Source organism: Saccostrea cucullata, unplaced genomic scaffold, assembly GCF_032062105.1.
Source record: "Saccostrea cucullata isolate Sc308-1 unplaced genomic scaffold, CSIRO_AGI_Scuc_v1 ctg71, whole genome shotgun sequence".
NCBI lineage: Eukaryota > Metazoa > Mollusca > Bivalvia > Ostreida > Ostreidae > Saccostrea > Saccostrea cuccullata.
Window position 1 is genome coordinate 321,896 of NW_026936410.1, and position 12,182 is coordinate 334,077.

Consider the following 12,182-nt stretch of genomic DNA (forward strand, 5'->3'; position numbering starts at 1 on the left):
GCATATTATTAAATGCAATATCAGTAATACTGTCTGTCTTTATTTTCTGAATTGCAGCGAAATTGTTTGTTTTATCGGTCATAGACTACACTAAACACCCAAGCTGTGATACCAATTACCCTGACACAGATACCAAACTGAGATTAATTAAGATGGCAACCCCCCCCCCCCCCCGTTTGAATGTGTCAATTAATAGCCACTGGCAAGAATGCGTGAAGTCACGACGCCAGGTGTGTTCAGTAGACCCAAAAATTCACTGCACTTTTGAGATAAGCCAGGTGAAAAGGGGCTTGGGACTTTGAATATACATGTACTTCAACACAAGCAGGGTATTCGATATTACCATGTTCAAGATTTCAGGTGTTTTTTAAATCATATATATATAGAAAACAGCTGATACCGGCGATAAAAATTTAAGACATAAGCGGGGTAAATTTATACACCCAGTACATATAAATGTGATATTTTCAAAAAATATTTAAAACTTTCAAAATTGTAACTACTGATTGTTTTTTTAAATCTTTGTTTTGTGCTCATTTGTTTGAATTAACATATAAATCACCTCAACATCATTATTGAGATAAAGTATTAATAATGTTAATTTAACTTGAGTTCAGTCATTTGCTGGGTTTGAACATGAGGCTGACAATAGCTAACATTTGCTCTTTGAGCAATTAGCCTACCTGAAGACATTAGGATAAACAAAAGTATGTTGCAAAAAGTAGGTGGGTAGTTTTTTTTTCATATCTTTCATCAGGTTTAGGGTGTAATTCAGACAAACTTTCCAAAAAAATAACCATTGTAAGAGAATTTGTTTGCAGAGTTAAACAAAGTAAATTGCAGACATGTATGGAACTCTCTCATTAATTCAGTAAAACTGCTATTGTGATGGGTATAAGAGAAAACAAATTGTCTCCTTACTGGCCTAGCTTCAGTTGCCAGGTCCAGAAATATGGCTCCTTTGGCATCTGTTTTCCGCTCATCTTTGTAGAACTGTAAACTGAATGTGAAGTCTGACTCTTGCTTTAGTATAAAATATCTCTTCTTGAATTGCTACAAGATAAATCAAATCAAAGTCATTGACCTCACATTTTTTTTTGTGCATCATGTGATACTTTCCATAATATTCCTTCAACAACAGTTTTTCAAACTTGCATACAATAAAAAGCTACTAAACTTATTTAATACTTAAATGTAAATTAAAACCCTAGAATGTGACTAAAATCCATAAAACATACACAGAAAAACTTTACATATTAATATTATTAAAGAATATAAAGCTGTCAGCTGTATAGATTACCCTTGTAAAACTAATGATGTTCTCTTTGCCCCCATCTGGACCTTTATACAACCAGCCTGTTTTCTGAATCCTGGCCGTCAAACTCTTTGTGTCCTACGTGATACAAAAAGGACCATCTAACATTGTGATGTAAAGTGAAGGTTGTGAAGAGTATTGCTGATATACATGTATCTCTACTTTTTAATATATATTTTCAGACAAATAATTGTAATCTATATTTTGTTTATCTTTGGGATGCAGAAGAAATAATTACAAGTGCAGTTATAATTGTTTCTTTTAAATAGACATTCAAGCTTCATAAAATCTCTTTCCCTTCTAAATATAACAATCTTATATACACACATACAATGTACTCCTATATAAACCAACTTACACATGAAGATGATCAATACAAAAATAGTACACACAAGTCCTATAAAGCCAAACATTGACCTTGTTGATATAATTTATGACAGATGACACACTCATGCATAACCATTAATGTCTACGTAAGTTTTATTTTTACACCGGTTCTGACAACATCCATATCTGTGAGAACATTCAGTCATCAGGACATTTTTTTGTGTATGAACTTATAACTGATATATTCTGACCTCGTCACCCCTTTCTTCTGGTTCAGCATCAATCTCAAATGTGTGCTGAGGTAGAGGGTCTGTATTCTTGATACTGAAATAAAGTAAAACTATCAATATCTCTGTCAACATAAAACTGAAATTAACACAATTACTAGCATCACATAAAACAAGAGTTACCAACATCAGTCAAAATAATACTGAAATAAAACATAGCTACACCACAGTCAACACAATATAATGAAATAAAATAGTTATCAACATCATATTCAGCATGGACTTTACATTTATCAGGTCATATGACAGGTATTAGGATTTTTAATGTTGCAGTAAACAATGAATCTACATTAATCATGAAAAACAGGTGCTAAGATTTTTAATGAAGCAGTAAACATGAAATCCACATTTATGACAAAAATGTTTTCTTTTGACAACCAAAACTATCATAAATGGATACAATATCACAAATTATGTGTCTAGTAAAATTATTAAATTTGTCTGACCCTGGATGTAAGCTACACAATGTTTACCTGTAATTCAAATATCCTGAGATTTCATACTCACTTGGGTAGTTTCTCATATCGTCCAGCATAGGCACCGTACTTGAACCTGACAATATGACAACTGTCTGTATAGGATTTTATACACTGCCGCAGCAACAAATCTTTGGCCTCATCCAATGCTGAATCAGGAACAGTGGAATACAGTGTACGCATCCTCTTAGGTGGATTTGGGGGCTAAAATGATATCAAAGTGATACCCTAATATAAATTTCATTTCCTCAAGTCAATATATATTCTGACAACAATCGTTACTGTAACAATAAGTTGAATATGTGTCCTCCTGCCTACTTATATTGTAAATATACTTACCAATGAAACATCAAGTTTATTTCTACCACGTTAAAAGTAAAAAAAAGTCAACAAGCAAACAAAATTATTCCTGATTCTTTGTTTTAGTTCCAACTTTCAACTCCCCCCTTTCCTGACCCTTTCTCAACAACAACCTTGACTGCTGAGTGTGAAATCTTACCGGAATGATGATGTCATCGTACGGGAACGTGAGCATCTCCCTCTGGGGATCATTGTGGAGGATACTCTTGTTCTTACCGATATAAGTCTCATAGTCAACCGGGTCTACTTGTTTGGGTCTGGCCTACAAAACAAAATTATAATCCTTATAGTACCAATTAAACACAGTTCAATGTTTGTTCTGGAACTCTACAATACATACATTATGTCTCAAAAACTGAAAATGTGACATTTTGTTCCTAAACTAGAAAATGGAACTCATGACTCCACAGATAGACTGTAAACAAAAATCTACTGTGAACTGCCGATAAATAAACAATCAGCGGAAATATGTGACAATGATTGCATGTCACTGACTGCTGAGAACATGTGTTCAAAGGAAGTAGATAAAGTGATATAATAAAACAAAACATTACCGTTATAACATACATCTCCAAACAGTCATTAAACCATTACCAATTTTAACTGCTCAAACTTTTAAAATAGCTGTTTTATTTTTACTTCCTTCCTTAAAATTTTTAGTTTTTTTTTTTTACAAGATAGACAGTGAGCAAACAAAAAAGTTTTCCCTCCATCAACAAGGAAATAGATACAGGAAGTGGGTCAAAATAGTAGGGCAGGGTTTAAGTGAGGCTTTGTTCTCATAAGCTTAGAGTCAATATATTGTTCTTCATATTTGTCACCATGTACAGTATGTCACTGAATTTTGAGAGCAGGAAAATTGTATTTCAGGTAAATTATTTTGACTTTTTGATTACTATTTCAAAATACTTGCATGTACATATTTTTAAGTGTGATCATGTGTTTGTATCTCTAAGTATCACACATTGTAGCATATGGATGTATTTTAGTTAGTTATAAGTAAAATTAACATAGATACTCTGCATTCAAGAATCTTCTCATAAGAAATAGTCTATTAAATATTTTGATTGAACCATACACAAACATTTTCTTGATGATGGGACACTTAATATCAACACCTCTACTTCCTAAATATTATGTAAAGCAGCATATGAAGTGTGCATGTAAAGTCTACATCAATCAAGAAAGAGCTATAATCTAAACCATCAGTCATAACAAATGTAATTGTGCACCTCTTCATTAAATCTCAACAAGCTCTTCTCTGTTTGGCCATACCAAAATATACATAGTGATGAGTAGTAATGACTCGAAGGCCTGCAGCAAGCATGACCAAGATCACTTCTTTATTTCCTTTTAAAATTTCTATTTGCAGTTTTTTTTCACTGCTGTTATGAGTCTGCTGTTTTCACTTAAGTACAAAATAATTAATTCTGATGTAAATACACAACTGAAAATAACTTAATAATGGTAAAAGGACAAATATGTTTAACATCCCTTCAAGGATTTTCACCAGTTACTTAGATGCAGTTGCTGATGAAGGTTAGAAAATATAAACAACTGTACTTGGCACTTAGATCTTTGACAAATGAGGGATATTTTTAGTGCCAGCATCTACTTCAACAAAGGACTGGTCTCGGTCATTTGGATTCCAACTCAAGACAAAAGGATCAACTCCTTACTCTACAATTCTAGAGCAAACACTTTAACCTCTGCATCATGTAGGAAAGGGAAAGTAAAACACAAAATCAAAGTGGATTGAAATCAGTGTTATTCCAATCATGAAAATAAGAATAAGTAAAATCAAAGCTTTGACTACAGTCGTAAAAAAAATGTTTTCTTAGACTAAATGGCCCTGCTCAGACCACAATCTATACATGTACCACTTGCACTAATCCTATAAGCATTGAAGACATTGTGGTATACTGATATATTTCATAATCTGATGCATAACCAATAAAACCCCAAACAACCCTGTCAATACACTGACTGTCTGTCTCTGACAAGATCTACAATCCCCTCAGAGATTTATACTGACACTCCGACTTTCTGCACACTAACACTGCTAGGTTCTTTAGACTTCTTGCATGCATCAATTTGCTTACACATTAATATACAGCCAATTGTTTATGCAATGTAACCAGTACTTGTGAAGTCTTGTTTTTTTTTTAATAAAAAGATTTTATTTAGAATCCAATGCTTCAGAAAAACCTTCTGATAGACTTTAAATGTATTCAAAGTCTACATATGTACATGTTACTTACATATTAGTACAAAATCAAATTCTGTTTTCATTAAACCAACATCTATTGGTTGAAGAAACAAACATTGACAGTTATATTTTGACCTTTTATTTTTGGTCCATAAATCAAAGTTCAATTTACGTGTAAATAATGGAATAAAATTGTACATTAACCCATTTCAAGGGTTCTAAGATACCCTGAAATTCCCTCCTGACCTTAATACATGAATGTAGATTACTTTTTATTACACTATAAACATCTTCAATGGTAGAGATTATAATCTAGTTGCCTCCTACACTTGAGATGTGGTATCCATTGGTATGTATCCAGAATGATTTAAAGTACCATGTGTGTGTAGCAAAGATACATTTCAACAACTGAAAGATGATCATAAATATATACCATAGCCATACCAGACCCCTGTTTTCAAGTAGTATAAAAGACATTAACATTCAGCAGCTTCATTATAAAACTTGTATTATACTAATAATGAATTTGTTTATTTGAAATGTAAACCTTTGATATTGACTCCCCTGTACTTGTTCAAATCCACAAGTTTAAGACTTAGATCATTAGAGAGGTTTAGCAAACCAACGTGTACGCGTACGTGTACGTGTAGCACCAGAATTATGTGCATTACGTCATCACTTTAGCTAATGACAAATTTCTACACGTATCTTCTTACGCAGATTACGTGTACATTGCCAAGTACACGTAAGCTAAAACTTGTAGCTTATAATTCTTTAACTGCTGTCTATTTTTCAAAAAGAATATTTAATGCTGATAGATCATTGAAAAATATTAATTTATAGGGATAAAATCACAACATCATGATCAAGTGTTTTGTACAATCTTTTTTCTCATAAGTACATGCATGTTTTTATGTAAAACGGTAATATACGTATTAAAATCATTGCTTTTTCAGATGATTGTTAAATGTAAACCACTTTTACATTTAAAAATCAAGTGAAGGTTATACTTTTAAACAAAATTAAAAAATTCTAACTTGTAGAAAACGTACAAGTGAAAGATATCCACCCATGATCAAGTGTTTTACTCATCAAATGACATATTTTGCTACATTATCAATGAATAATTAGACAAAATTAAAAAATTCAAGATTCAAAAGAAAATAAAGCAAAGAAAAAAAGGGCATTTATTTGTTTTAAAAAAGGTCAAATGAAAAACTATCAATATGTTTGCTTTTGATCTTCAGAAATTCATCAATGAATATGATCATGATGATCATGTGTTAGTTTATAAACAAAACTGCTTAAAATATGAACATGTACCCATACTACAGCTCAACTTCAGTATCTATTGAATACCATGAATATGGAATCCCAATGCCCCTTTTCCTTCACTTATATTTTTACCCTCTGAAATCAGGAAGTTCTCACTCCCAACAAGTCCAGGATAACAAGGTTTTACTGTATATTGTTTAAATTTGTCTCTAATGACACACATATCTTTAAACAATACTCTATCCAGGGGTGGGGAGAGGTGTTCTTTTTTTTTTAAAAACTGCCATTCTAGGATTAGAGAATCAAGCATTAAGAGGGGGATCTTTTACAATATTTATAAAGAGGACTAAAGAACGAAACCCAAACAACATGAGGTATTGTTCGACATAAAATGCAGATTATTCTTATAAACAAAGACAATAATGACCATGGTCCTGCAAAAAATATATAAAAATTGCTTTATTTCTCCTGTTTTATAGATAAACCAAGGGAAAAAATATCTGATCTTTGTGAGAATTTTTTGGCCATTATATGTTATGCTTGATGCATGATGGTACAATCTGTTTTTAGGAAGTCCAAGGGAAAAAATTCTAATCTTTGCTGAGAATTTTTGGGCCGTTATGTGCTATGCCTGATGCATGCTGGTACCTATAACCCTAACTACATGAACAATTTTTTATGAAGTGTTATGATGGAGTGAGTTTTATAGGTGTGTCATGAAAAAAGACCCAGTATAACAAAGAAATGACAGAAACAAACAGGGGGATAATGAAAACAATGATAAATCAAACAGACATTTAAAACAACTGAACATGATTACAACATAATCATAAAATATTACCTAATCGCTATCATTTCTATAATACCTGTCTCCATTCTATGAGCTGAGTGTTCACCAGTGAAGCTAGGTACATCACTGCCATGGTGCAGTCAATACACAGATATCAAGTAACTCTGTCTCCTAAAATCTACATCCTCCATCCAATATAACTTTATCACATTATAAACATTCCTATAACCACTACACTGCTTTGTATTCCTCTATCAACTGCATGTAAAAATCCAGTTACCTTTTTTTTGCACAGGATGAAAGAATTGTTTACGCTTTTATCAGAAAACAAAAGTATATATGAAATTTCCAACTGGCATCAAACTTTCATAACAGAATTCCAGACAGCAAGCAAGAATCATGAGGAAACACAGTTTTAGCATTAAAATGCCTGACCAAAACCTGCTATATATTACTTTCTAATAGACACAGATTCCTGGTGAATTCTTTGTCAGATAAGGTACATGTTTAATGTGATTTAGTCATTATCGATGCATGCTTCAGGATAGTTGATTCAGTGATGGCCAATATATCACAGGTTAATTACAGTCCACAGTATAAAGACTCGTGCCTTTGTGGACGATTTTAAAATCACTTCCAACCATCAAGAAAGTCATCGAACATTTCATAACATGCACTACAAACCAATAAAACCCAGACTTCATTTTTTGAGAAAATACAATATTATCAGAGAACATGACAATACAGTTGTAACATATTCTGATGCAGTTTCCAATAAAGTTCCCAGTGATTTGTTGCTAATAATGAAATTCCACACACATTAACCAGTTCAAATGAACACTTATATAAGCAATTGCTGGATTAAATTCGAGCAATAAATGACTCCTAACTATGCTAAAAGCAGAGCAGATTGGTTTCCCCCACTATGTGGTAAACTTAAAAGAGCTTGTCTTGTCGTAAAATACTCTCAAACTATGTATATTATAGCCTTATATTGACATCATAAAACTGTTTTCAAAAGTACAGTGCATTTCATTTTAGGAAACAAATATTATAGCCTTATATTGATATCATAAAACTGTATAAAAAAGTACAGTGCAGTTCATTTTAGGAAACAAATATTTAACCAAAATGTCCTTTCTAATGCTTGACTTTTGCATCACAAAAAGTGTTTGTCACCATGATTTGATTCAATTAATTTTTGTAAAGTTCTTTGTTTTTGTTATGGGACTGAGTGAACACATAAGAGATCATTAATTTTCCCTCTTAGACTATCATTGTGCCCCACAAAGACATGTTTCTGACAAAAATGTGAGATATAGCATTCAGTCAATGTGGTCGAAATCGAAAAAATATTTGGAAGGTATTCACTGTTCTTAAAGTTGTACCATTCTAAGTATATTCACCATCTCATTTCAGCAATGTGATTTCAAAGATCAGTGAATAATTATTTATTAATAAGAAAATGCATTGCCTGCATCAACAATAACTTTTTTAGAATTTGATACAATTAATGTGACTAGATTATATGAAAAAGAAATAAATTTTAAGCTTAATACATTATGATCTAAAGTTAAAAACTTTTCTTCACCATTAAGAGTCTTTTTATAAGACAAGTATTTAATTGGAGCATGAATAGAGGTGGGTTAGAGGGGCAAAAGCAAGCTTTAGAGAATGCATAAGCATTACTTTTACTTTTTCATCCTCCCTTGACAAGCATGATGTAAAATGATGAATTAAGAGAGAAGAGGCAGACAGGGATATAATTACATGTATGATGTACAAGTAAATGTAACATACTAATCATGATGCAATACATTAAGCAATATAGTCATAAAAATAAAATGTTTTCTGTTTAAGCTAAATACATTTAATATTCTCACATAATCTCTTAGTAGCCTGGCTAATCATTGCTTGCATTTCACAATGAAAGACTGTCTCAAAATGCTCGGAAATAGTGTAAGAAAGTTATTTTATTTTTTTATTTTATATACCCTCTAGTTATCTTGCTTGTATCTGGTGATCATGTGGTGATTTGGAAATTAAGTTTCTGATGAGTTTTATCTACACATATCCTTGGTCACTTTTTTGTATTTTCAGCACTCTAAATCATAAAAGTTGTCCTAAAGGTTGAGCTCTAACAATCATGTCTTCTTTATCACCCCTGTCAACGCGCGATCGGCAACGCGGATAGTTAAATTCAACTACATGAGGAAGATGAGGTTAAATAAAACATTATTTTGTCCTATTTCCTCGCAATTTTCCTTCAACATTTCTGACTTTTTAAATGCCACTAGACATGTTTAACACCATAAAAGTCCTCTAAGCATTAAAAATCGCCATATATTATGTTAAAGTTAAGTTTTCCTTGAACATGACTGCCCTAACGTGACACATGAAGCTCGTTTAAGTGGTATTTCTTACCTTATTACGTATACCCGACAGTCCAAAAGGCACATTTGAATTGTAAATAGGTAAATAATAAATTTTAAATCCGATTTGAAGTTCTTCATCAAATAAAAAGCGTTGAAATAACGGTTTGAAGTGAACACATGCCAAACGTTTTGGCGATCGGCAACGACTCTATATGCGATCGTACAACAAAGAAAATATGATAAACATGCGATCGTGCAACTTGAAATTTATAAAATACTTTTAATGAAATAAAGTAATAGATAGCTATGTGGTATGGGTGGAAAGTCTGTCGAAATAGAACGAGATACCGAGCATTTGATTTTCGAGAGGGAAAGAGCGAATTTATCTTGTATATTAGTTGAATAATGTCCGTATTTTTAGAGAACAAAATTTAAAACTTCATGGAACCTTAAATTCTTGATATTATTTGATTATTGTTTAAAACAGACACCTATAGAGTGTTATAGGACCGAATTTTAGCAATATAGAAAAAAAGGTTTTATTGTCTATGATATGGCAGTTCAATTACAGGAGTTGGCATACATATCAAAAACTGAATTTTTTTCAGAAAATAAAAAAAAAGATATGTATTAATACTATAAAAATAACGATCAAAGGAATTCGCATACCTAGCAACTTTACCGAATATTTTTAGTAAAAATGTTTTGTACACGCACACGTTAATATAACAGCATTATATGTATTACAGTGTATTTTCTAATTTACTGAAAACTGTTATCATTATTAGTATTATTTTTTTTTAAATTAATTGCCAATTTTAATATCATGCACGCACATGTACAATGTAGAATCGGGGGTGGGGTGAAAACTTTACTTTCATAGACGTCGGAAGCAAATTGAAGGGGGGGGGGCTAATTTGAAGTGGGGGGGGGGGCTAAACCAATAGACTGGTTGTCCCCCTTTTGCAGTATGTAGTCAAATCCGGGTAAGGCAGCTGGTAATTTTTGGATAAATTTGTTTGTTCAAGAACTTGAATCATAACACCCCCTCCCGCCATCCCACACAACACATTTCCGAAATTGAATCTTGAGTTTAGAAAATGTTCCTTTACTTACACTTTGCATGATAAACCATCTAAGATATTTAGGGTTTTTTGGGGGGTGGGGGTGGGGGGGGGTGACACTGTTGTGAAAATTGAGGTAAAAAATCTACTTTACATATTTGTTAGCCATCAAACTCTTTTTCAGTTGTATCTCTTTAATCTACGCAGTTAATTTCAATTTTCTATATAAATGTAGGAAAAATTTAAGATTTAAAGTGGTATAACAATGACTGATTGATTGCCTAATTTGAATGTAAAATATCTATTGTATATCAAAATAAACTTTTTGACAACAAGATTCTCTGAATTGTGCTATTCTTATTTCGTGTGTTGTACGATCGCTATTTCTATGTTGTACGATCGCTTCATAAAAAGATACATGTCGTTGACGATCGCCTCGTGGTTGTCAAATTTTCCAGTTAAAATTTGTTTAAAGATATTGTATGTAGTTTTAATTTAAAAATCTTTTAGTTCATACTTCCAAGAACCGTTACATAACAAAAGCAGCAAATGTTCTTAGGTAATAACAACAATAAACTATTTCAAAGCATGAAAATTTGATATTTTGAACATTGTCGATTTGATCAGTAGCATTTGCACAGAAACTGTGAACCAAATTTACTCTCGGTAAATCCTAAACTGTAGATAATTATCTAAATTAAATGTCTTTTAATTTTATTTTCAGCTGGTTACACTCCAGCACATACAAAACTATTTAAATTTACCCCCTACAATACTTTCTTCTTCAATGTTTTGATCCGCGTTGCCGATCGCATCCGCGTTGCCGATCGCGCGTTGACAGGGGTGTTTATCAAAAAGTTTAATTCTGCAAGTATTAGTTCCCTTTTGCTATATGTACGGAAATCGTGATCAGGATTTCAGCCTATAATATGCATGCAGAGAATGTAACGACATAAAGATATTTTCCATCTTAAAACCCTTTTAAGAAAACTCTTAAACTGGCTTTGGGAAATTATGCTAATGGACATCTATAAAAGGTTTCAAGAACATTAAAAATACACCAAAAAAAAAATTCTATGTGTAAAGTTGACTTCTTACTTAGTAAAACAAAGCAAGTAACAAAGTAAATGAACCAAAACCTGAAGGTAATAGCTTTATAGAGACATGTTCCTCTGTGGTCAAGATAGTGGTGTTACCATAAGGCATATAATCAAAATGCATCAACATAGAAAGTCACCACTTGGGTGATGTCTTGATCACACTGGCCTGATAGCAAAATGTCCATAAAAAATTCTCTCCACTCCAACTTAATGTAAATTTAATATACACATATATACTAGGATTTGTGGTCATGACTTGTTTGAGGTCATATTGCAAGTCTAGAAATAATACTCTACCATAACAATGCCTTTCTCAGGACTGGAAAAGTCATAATTGTTGTTGACCTCTATGGATATTGATCTCTGCAAAATTGGTGTTAAAATGGTGCAAACATACTGCATTTAGCATAAATATTGACATATCAAGTTAAAGTAATGATCTTCATCTGAATATATTGTATTCATTCTTTAAAATAATTGAATGCTAATTTTCATGTATATTTTGTTAAAAATATTTTTCACCTTTATTTTCTAATATATGTTGCATGAAATAAATTACTGCATAAAAGTGAATGCATTTATCCTTTAAGTTCCTTAACATTTG

General features: G+C 32.1%; 1 protein-coding gene across 1 annotated transcript in view; it reads right to left on the reverse strand.

Moving 5' to 3' along the window:
* Positions 1-12,182, reverse strand: part of LOC134245527 (dedicator of cytokinesis protein 9-like) — a 55,659-nt gene that overhangs the window by 43,197 nt on the left and 280 nt on the right. Inside the window, 6 exon segments of the mRNA XM_062727808.1 lie at positions 922-1,053; positions 1,301-1,393; positions 1,894-1,966; positions 2,437-2,609; positions 2,905-3,027; positions 11,876-11,941. Of these exon segments, the coding sequence (XP_062583792.1) occupies positions 922-1,053; positions 1,301-1,393; positions 1,894-1,966; positions 2,437-2,609; positions 2,905-3,027; positions 11,876-11,941 (660 nt within the window).